The sequence below is a fragment of the Maylandia zebra genome, linkage group LG15 (assembly GCF_041146795.1).
Source record: "Maylandia zebra isolate NMK-2024a linkage group LG15, Mzebra_GT3a, whole genome shotgun sequence".
Lineage (NCBI taxonomy): Eukaryota > Metazoa > Chordata > Actinopteri > Cichliformes > Cichlidae > Maylandia > Maylandia zebra.
The window spans coordinates 7,332,278-7,341,887 of record NC_135181.1 but is presented as its reverse complement, the minus strand read 5'-3'; the positions used below and the strand labels follow the sequence as shown (position 1 = coordinate 7,341,887).

Below are 9,610 nucleotides of genomic sequence, written 5' to 3'. Positions count from 1 at the left end.
CTTAACAAAGAGTGCTTTGTACTCAAATGGCATCCAAGGTCAAGAGATTTCAATCTAAAGTGGAACAGGAAATTCACATCATGATATTTTACAAACAAAGCTGCAGCAACTGTGTGATGATTACTCATTTTAATGGGGCGGCATGATGGTTAGCACCATTGGCTCACAGTAGAAAAGTCCACTGTTAAAATCCAGGCCGGGGACTTTCTGTGTGGAATCTGTGCTTGAGTTGTCCCTCGGTACTCATGCTTCCTCTCACAATCCAAACATCCATAGGGTGGTTAGGTTGATTCTAAATTGTCCATAGGTGTGAATGTGAGCATGAACATTTGTCTGCCTTTCTTTGTTAGCTCTCCAACAGATCGGCAGCCTGTACAGGTTTCACCCAACCTCTTCCCCCGTGGCATCTGGGACTGGCTCTGGCTCAAGTGTCCCTGAATTGTGTACATGGAAGAAAATGGATGGACAGCACTTTTATGTGTAAATACACACTTTTAAATCCTCAAAGAGACTGCTAACAGCAGCATTGATGTGAATGTAGTTAAGTAAAAGTATTAGATGTAGTGGAGTATCAAAAAGCACATAAATCTATAAATTAAGCTTAAATGAACTTAGATACTTTCTATGCTTGGATATTTGTAGCCTTATGTATTTTTAGTAGCACATTTTCACTTGTATTAATATGATGCTATTTTTTTTTTTTTTACATATTCTTCTTGTGTTCTTTTGTAACAGAACAATTTGGGGTTTTGTTGAGGCAATAAAATCAGAAAAGCAGCCAAGAGAGACCAGGAAATGCATGCAGTGCAGAGGTGTGTGCAACAAATCTTGTTTAACCTGATTAAAGATCACAGTCAAAATCACAAACAAGTGTTACAGATAAGACATAAGTTAAGAATTTAGCACCAGAGCCCTCTTACTTCTTTTTCTTACTTTAGCATCTATAGAATTATTTTTAAGCCTATTGGGGAAATACCTAGCATTGTCTTGCCAAGTATAGTAGGATAGTATGTCAGTATTATATAACAGCACTGCCAACAGATTGGTTTACTGAACTGTAAGCCAAATTATCTTTATACACAGTGGATATGAGTAATGTCAATACAACACCTGTCCAAATACTTCTTATCTTTTTTTTTAAACCACACTGAAACTTATCAGAATAATTACCTGGAAGTAGCGATAACATTTTCACATTCCATGTCTTGAAGTGACATCAAACCCCATGTGACCATAAAAAGCCACCCCCCCCCCCCCCAAAAAAAAAAAAAAAAAAAAAAGATAAGCAGTATTTCAAGTTAAAGAGGTTTATCCACAGCTCTGTCTTCTGCAAACACACTGAAGGGAAACACACAAGTGATTTTTCAGAGCACGTTTTCGGAGATTATTCGAAGAAGATTTCTACTAACAAGATGGACAGCTGGAGGAAGATGAAACATTCTTTCAGCTTCTGCATCTTTTTTGTAGTTTTATCACACCATGGTACCAAATCCTTCGAACAGGCCACAGCAGAAGGCGACATCATTATTGGAGGATTGTTTCCGATTCACGAAAGCGTTAATGTCACTGTGAATTATGATGGCAGTGAAAACCAGATATGTGACAGGTGCTGTTACTCTTTAGCAATGAGTGTCAAAGTGTGTATTAAATTAGGGTATATTTGTATATAACATATCTGATTGTGTCATGCAGGTTTAGCACGGCTAACCTGGTCCAGTCTCTGATAATGGTGCAGGCGCTGGAGGAGATAAATCAGAAGCAAGAGTTGGGGAACCTCACCTTGGGATATCTTATACTTGACTCCTGTGGTGACGTTACTACCTCCCTGAGAAAAATCCCGTCCTTTATGAGGGGAAACTGTGAGTACTCTGAGGGGGAAAAAAGTGAAAAATATGAGAATTTTCTGGCTAGTCGGTTTGATTAATTCCTTTGTCTTAATTGTAGTTTCATAAAAGTAATATTATGTACATGCTGAAAAGCTACACTTAGTCAAATTTACACCTAAATAAAGATTTTTGCCCACAGTTTAGGTAAATGTAAATGTAACTGTTTGTAATCCTACTGTCTTAATATAAGTTAATGTAAATGCCAGTAATTGTGTCACTGAATACATTTTTGCAGGTAACACTAGTGCACAGCAGTCTTCCCCTGTCCTTGCTGTCATTGGTGGTTACTACTCAGAGATAGCCATAGCAGTTACAAGGCTACTCAACCTGGAATATATACCCGAGGTATGACTGACTATTTGGGTCTATTATGATGATGATGATGATGATGATGATTAGTAGTAGTAGTTATCACTGAATGTAAAGTCTATTAATCAAACAGCAGCAGCTATTATTCAGAGAATGGATGAAATGACCTGATATACCTTTCCATTCTGTACTCAGCTAACAAGCTGTGATAATACAGTGCTTAATTTTTTCAAACTTGTTGTAAAACATAACCATAAATATCCTTGCACTGTAAAAGAATGAGTGCAGGCAGAATATGAAAAGCATGTTTCACTTGTCCAAACAATGTTTTGTGATTATTTCCACAGATAAGTTATGGTGCAACCTCTGGCCTTCTAAGTGATAAAACCCGTTTTCCAAGCTTTATGAGGACTGTACCACAAGATAATCACCAAGCTCGTGCCATCTCCGAGATTCTTGATAATAATGGATGGACTTGGGTCGGTGTGCTGACAACCGATGGTGAATATGCTCGCTATATAACTGAGCGGCTCTGGTACTATACAAACCAAAAAGGCATCTGCTTCGCCTTCACCTCTGTTCTTCCAGATAATTTAAATGATTATTTGCTGGGAAAGAGCATTGAGTCTACAGTCAAAACCATCATAGATAATGAAAACGTCAGTGTCATTGTGTCCTTCGCGAAACCTGACCATATGATGTATATTTTTCAAAAACTTCTCAATGATCCTCAAGGAACAAGGAGAATTTGGTTGGCCAGTGATATTTGGTCACAATCACCTGAAATACTGAATACAAAAAAACATACTTTGAGTGACATAGGAACAATCATTGGGATCACTTTTAAATCTGGAAACACAACCAAGTTGAAGCGATATCTCGATGACCTTGATGAAAATCCAAGCCACCACAACAACAACCCATTTTTAAAGCAGCATGGGTCAACTTCATCGGAGAAGTTAAAGACTATGATATATCCATCTGCTGTGTTCAGTATAGAACTGGCGGTTAAAGCAATAGCTCAGGCTGTTGAAGACCTCTGCACTGAGAGAGACTGCAAGACAAAACGCCCATCCCCATTGGAGGTAAATGCTCTCTCTCTCTCTCTCTCTCTCTCTCTCTCTCTATATATATATATATATATATATATATATATATATATATATATATATATATATATATATATATACATACATACATACATATGACAGAGATCTCAGATCTCAAAACCAACCAGCTTATCTACACCATGGCAGCAGTGACCACTGAGATGCTTGGTACAAGATGGGTGGAAGATGAACAGCACAAGGAGCAGTACCCTCCATGGAGAAGGAGGCTAGAGGCCAAGATGCAGGACTGCAGAAAGGTGATAATGAAGAAAGGGGTGCCTAAAATTGCAGCAAGCTGTGCAGACCTGAGGCCTTAAAAACTTAAAGGCGAAGACTCACAGCCTTGTCAATAAAGCAAATGGAAGGCCACAACCCAAAAAAGGCTCAGTGGCTAGTTGATTTAAGAGCAAACCACATCTCCCTGAACAGGATCCAGTGACCATCACAGATGCAGACATCTAAAAAAAGGGTCCCTAGTATGAAGAGTTGAACAGCACCAGGGCCTGACATAATTCATGCCTACTGGCTAAAGAAGCTGACTGGACTTCACGAGCATCTGGCAGCATAAATGAACCAGCTGCCAATGGACGAGAGACACCTGGAATGGCTAAACGAAGGCTTGGACAGTAGAAGGGACCTGTCCCATGCAACTACCAGCCAATAAGACAAGACCATACTCACCAAGCTGTGCACTGCCTGGATGCCATGCCATGGATCCTGAAAAGTCTGGATTAAGAACTGATGAAGTAAGACCTTCATCAGGAATACAATGTGGCTGGGGGAAACAACTGATTCTGATTCTGATTCTGAACACTAGAGACCAACTTCAAGCCAATAGCACAAGTTTTCATCAAGTCTCCACTGCTGTTCTGCATGGGCTGAACCCCCTCAGTGAGATCATTAAAAAGACTGGCTATGGATTCCGACTATGGAATGGAGTAGTCAATAGCCACCTCTTCTACATGGATAACATCAAGCTGTATGCCAGTAGTGAACGAGACATCAGTTCACTGATCCACACCACTTGATCTACAGCAATAATATCAACGAAGCTTTAGGAGATATAGCTCCTCTCTCAGCTGGGCCAGTGACCTCCACACTGGGTGAGTGGCTTTGGCAGATTCCAGGAACAACATCTGAGATCTCTGTCCAGAGAAATGCAGTCCTAGAAACAGCAAAGATATTGCACAGAAACCTCAAGAACCCTAAAGCTCCCTCCACAGAACTCTCAAGCTGGAGCTTCAAGAAAAAAAAAAAAGATTGCAGGAGAAATGGGGTATATATAGTAGTTCTACCAGCCTTCACTCCCCATGTGTATCAGTCAGCCTTGGCCACTCATGATCATGTCACTGGTTCTATTGTTGGACTACTTTTGATAGATACTGACTACTGCAGACCACGAAAAACCCACAAGAGCTGACGTTTTGGAGATTTTCTGACCCAGTCGGTTAGCCAATTTTTCTTGCTTTTAATACATCAACTTTGAGGACAAAATATTCACATGCTCCCTAATACATCCCACCCACTAATAGGTCCTATGATGAAAAGACATGTCTCTGGTCATAATGTTGTACCTAATCTGTGTGTATGATGTTTTGTCCTGTCCACTTTAGATACATTATTTTTAATCAATATTTTCACACACACTGCAATTTCAGTTACGAGGAGCCCTATGGAAGGCAAAGTTCCACATGGATGGGAAAAACTATTCATTTGATCCCCATGGTGACCTCAACACTGAATACGATATCGTCCTATGGAAGCAGACTTCAGAGTCTCTAGACGTAAATGACATTGTAGCTCGCTACAGTATATTGCAAAATAGCCTGACGTTCATCTCGCAGGAAACAAAACATGCTTTCTACATTTACATTGTAAGTAATAACTTGCCCTCCACTGTCAAATTGTTTTATTCTTCTTCCATTCATTCATTGTTTTTATTTTTAGATATTCACATTATCTACAGTCAGTGTTGGCAGGATTAATATATTGTTGGACTCATTGGTGGTTCATTCATAAGCCATGTTGAATTGATATTTAAAAAAATATTTAAGATGTGTAGAAGATGAATCTTACCAATTCTGGTGATTCACTAAATATTACTCTAATGCTATGCTGATATTGATATTTCATATTTAAAGAAATCACTGTTGATTACCATGTTATTTGATACAGACTTTGGGTTAAATTATTAACTCTTGCACTGTCAAAGGTCATAATTTGTCTCTCTACTGATTTTGTGAATGAAATTAAAGGCAATCTGATCATACTTAGTTGTGCTAATATTGGCATACTAAAATGATAACCTAAGTATTTGAAAATTACCATTATCATCAGCAAGAACATAGGTTTATTTTATTTGTCATATATTTATCAATGTCAATACTCAATTTAAGGAGTTTTTCTTGAAAACTGAATGACTGTGTGTACTGGATTAGCTCCTCAGTTTCTTTTTTACTTTCCTTCCTTGTTTTTTTCTTGTTCTTGTGTTGTTTAAGAAGCAGTTAGCATATAAAAACTTGTGTGTTAGAATAAAGAGAGTACACTATACAGACTGTAAAAAAAAAATCATGATTCTTTCTTCTCTCAGGGAAACGTGACTTCCAGGTGCACAGACAGCTGTCAGCCTGGCTACAGTAAGATTTCAGTTTCGGGCCAGCCTCGTTGCTGCTATCAGTGTGAACCCTGTGCTGAGAACACCTTTTCCAATACCACTGGTATGTATTATAAAAGAAACAGTAAACTCCATTTGTATCAGTTAACTGTAAAACTACATAAAAGTCAAAATAAGTGTTTGGGGCAGGGATAGCTCAGTAGGTAAAGTGGTCGCCCCATGATCGGAAGGTCGGCGGTTCGAATCCACTTAACGGCTACCCTGAGGTACTCCTGAGCAAGGTACCGTCCCTACACACTGCTCCCCGGGCGCCTGCTTAGTGGGCTGCCCACTGCTTCACTGAGTGAATGGGTCAAATGCAGAGAAAAACAAGTAATTTCCCCATGGGGATCAATAAAGTATCCATTATTATTATTTATTTAAAATGCTTATATTGCAGTCTATTGCATTGACAGTTCAAGGAGTTTGAATCCAACTTACATATTCTAATGATCTTGTTTTCTTTCTTTTCAGATTTGGAGAAGTGCAATCCTTGTGAAAAAAACTATTACTCCCTAAAAGGCAGTTCAAAGTGTTTGCCAAGAAAAACTGATTTTCTGAAATGGGGTGATGTATATCTTATTGTGCTGCTGTCTTTTACTTCTTTAGGAGCAGTGCTTACCATTGTTGTTGGGATCATCTTCCTTGCACACTGGAATACCCCTGTTGTGCGCTCATCTGTTGGCCCAATCAGCATCATTCTCCTCCTCTCCCTTATGATCACATTTACTAGTGTTATATTATTTGGTGGTCCACCCAATAGCTATCAGTGTCAAGCACGGCAGGTGGTGTTTGGCTTGAGTTTTACCTTGTGTGTCTCCTGCATCATGGTCAAGTCCTTTAAGATCGTCTTAGCCTTTGAGTTTGACCCGGTCATTCAAAGTGTGCTGAAGAAGCTCTACAAGCCTTACCTCATTATTGCAGTCTGCATGGCAGGTCAAGTGGTTATTGTTACAACGTGGCTTATACACAGTCCTCCAACTGCTGACTCAGAGATCACACAGAACAACATGAAACTGATGTTTTGTAATGAGAAATTAATTCCTGCATTTGGAGCCATGCTAGTCTATATTGGCCTTTTGGCTCTAATCTGCTTTGGTGTTGCTTTTAAGGGACGAAAGTTGCCTGACTGTTACAATGATGCAAAGTTCATCACTTTTGCAATGCTCATTTACTTCATCTCCTGGATCATGTTTGGTCCAGTCTATGCCAATGTCACAGGCAAGTACATTCCAGCAGTGGAGATGGTTGTTATCCTCATCTCAGCCTACGGCATCTTGTTTTGTCAGTTCTTCACAAAGTGCTACATTATTCTGTGTAAGAAGGAAGCAAACACAGAGAAATCATTCCGCCGGGATATTAGGAATTATTCCAGGGATCACAAAGGCAGTGAGGATGAGCTGTCATCTAAGGGAATTCAAAACCCTACTTTATCTTTATCTTTGGAGTCATTCCCAAATTCCCAATTTTCAGACTCAATCACTGATTGGAGTTCCACCAGGCAGCCTAGTGATTCCTCAAACTCTCTCTCCCCAGTCTCGAACCCACAGCAAAACATACTTCAGAACAACCTAAATTCCTTTAACACCCTAAAGAGAATTTCAAGCTTGCCAACATCACTAATAAAATAATTCACAATTATTAAGAAGGCAACATAATGTTTCGAATTGCAGCACAAAGTGGAATAAATATGAAAGTCTGTGCATTTTTAGGACTGCCACTAACATTTTAAGTAATGGATAATAAGCACATTATTTTCTGATTCATTCAATTAGTTTGTGTCTTAAAATTTGTAATTTCCAACAAATTGTAATGTGTTTGGTCCACACTGTTGATGTAAAAATCCCCAAAACTGATAATATTTAGTTGATTTCAACAATTTTAGGAATTGACAGCATTCTGCATCTTTAAGTAGATGGATTGACTGGTTCGCAGGAGGATGCTTGCAAAGCCACTACAGACTGTTTATCCATTCATCCATTCTCTTCTGCTTATCCTCATCAGGGCCGTGGGGTGTGCTACGACAGGGTACACCCCGTACAGGTCACCACCCAGATGCAGTGCTAACACATAGAAACAACCACTCACATTCACACCTGTGGACAATTTAGATTCACCAGTCGGGCTTGCTCAGAGTGGTATGGCTGTAAGCTTGCAGACTGTTTGGTATTCTTCAAATCATCATTATCTTGCAGATTTATTGTTCTATTATTCTGGAATCACTGACTCGTTGAGTCAGGGTTAAAGGTCAAAAAAATACAACACAATAAATATAAAGAAAACTTTTTAAAATGTAAAACATTTGAAAACTTGTAAGCATCTTTCTGCAATTCTGTAGGGCATATTTGTTGGTGGTGCCTTTTAACATTATGTTGATGATTTACTGACACAGATTTGTTACATATTTGAATTTGATCATGTATTCTGTTATATTTTTGTATCTAAAGGCTTAGTGACTATATATAAGAAATACACATATACACTCACCAGCCATTTCATTAGTTCATCAGTTAACTCTTTTCCGGACAGTGTTGGGAACCCTTTTGGCTAACCATAGAGATGGTTGAGTGGGAAACCTGTTGGATTAGCAGTTTTTGAAATACTCAGATAAACAACCATGTCATGTTCAACGTAATTTAAATAATCTTTCTACCCCATTCTGATACTTGCTTTGAACTTCAGCAGGTCATCTTGACCATGTTTACATGCCTAAATGCCTAGAGTTGGTGAAAAATGATTGGCTGATCAGATGTTTGCATTAACAAGTAGTTGAACAGGTGTACCTTATAAAATGGCCTGTGGGTATATATGTAAGAGAATAACTTTTAGATTTTTTTTTTATCATCTGCTTGTATTCAGTGTATTCGGTTCTTAAAGAGTACTTCAATTCCTTATAATTGTTCATTCTTTCAGTGTTTCAGCCAAATCCTGAACTTCAACAGGTAACAAACTGATGAGCAGGCAGCATCCATTTCTGTGTTCATGTTGCTACAGTAGAATCACTGTGGTGATTGGTTTAAAATGTCTCTTTGTGCTGGTTTTCATTTTCGCTCTGTGTTTTCAACTTGTGTTCATACCTAAATCCTTACTACTAATCCTCATTAGGATCAGGATTTGTGTTGGTGTGTGGGACTTTAGTCTCAGGTGTATATTGTTAAATGGTAACTATGAGACAATGCATTGCAGATAATGACCAATGGAGACCGGGAACACCCCACAAGAGCTTCAGTTCTGGAGATGCTCTTACCCAGTCGTCAAACTATCATAATTTGGTCCTTCTCAAACAAGCTCAAATCTTAGGCTTGACAAAATGTTCACTTGCTCCATAATATATCCAACCCACTAACAGATGCTGTAATGAAGAAACAATCCAATGTTACTGACTTCACCTATCAGTGGTCATAATGTTATACCTGATATGTGTATGTTTGTTCTTTCTTGAATCAATTAAAAGGAGAGTTTGCCAGACGTAGAGTTTATATTCCTAAAACCCTGCCCCTACTATCTGCCGCGGGAATTCTCAGTTGTGTTTTTGGCTATTGTTTACATTCAGCCACAAGCTAGCTCCGCAGCAGCGCTCGGCAAACTCCATGACGTCATCAGCGCATTAGAGACAACTCATTTAGACGCTGTTTTTATCGTCACTGGTGACT

General features: G+C 38.9%; 1 protein-coding gene across 1 annotated transcript; it reads left to right on the top strand.

The window, feature by feature from the left end:
- The first annotated feature begins 1,784 nt into the window (after positions 1-1,784).
- On the top strand, positions 1,785-9,543 carry LOC143412767 (G-protein coupled receptor family C group 6 member A-like). The gene is made up of 6 exons (XM_076874556.1): positions 1,785-1,859; positions 2,122-2,231; positions 2,543-3,280; positions 4,963-5,178; positions 5,895-6,021; positions 6,432-9,543. The coding sequence occupies exons 1-6, from the start codon at positions 1,847-1,849 to the stop codon at positions 7,586-7,588; spliced, it is 2,361 nt and encodes a 786-aa protein (XP_076730671.1). The 5' UTR covers positions 1,785-1,846; the 3' UTR covers positions 7,589-9,543.
- The last annotated feature ends 67 nt before the right edge of the window (positions 9,544-9,610 follow it).

What these genes read in the sequence shown, in the direction of transcription:
- LOC143412767 (XM_076874556.1), top strand. An exon ending in AACGCCCATCCCCATTGGAG is followed by an intron (nt 3,281 to 4,962) that starts GTAAATGCTCTC and finishes CTGCAATTTCAG; the next exon opens with TTACGAGGAGCCCTATGGAA. An exon ending in CACCTTTTCCAATACCACTG is followed by an intron (nt 6,022 to 6,431) that starts GTATGTATTATA and finishes CTTTCTTTTCAG; the next exon opens with ATTTGGAGAAGTGCAATCCT.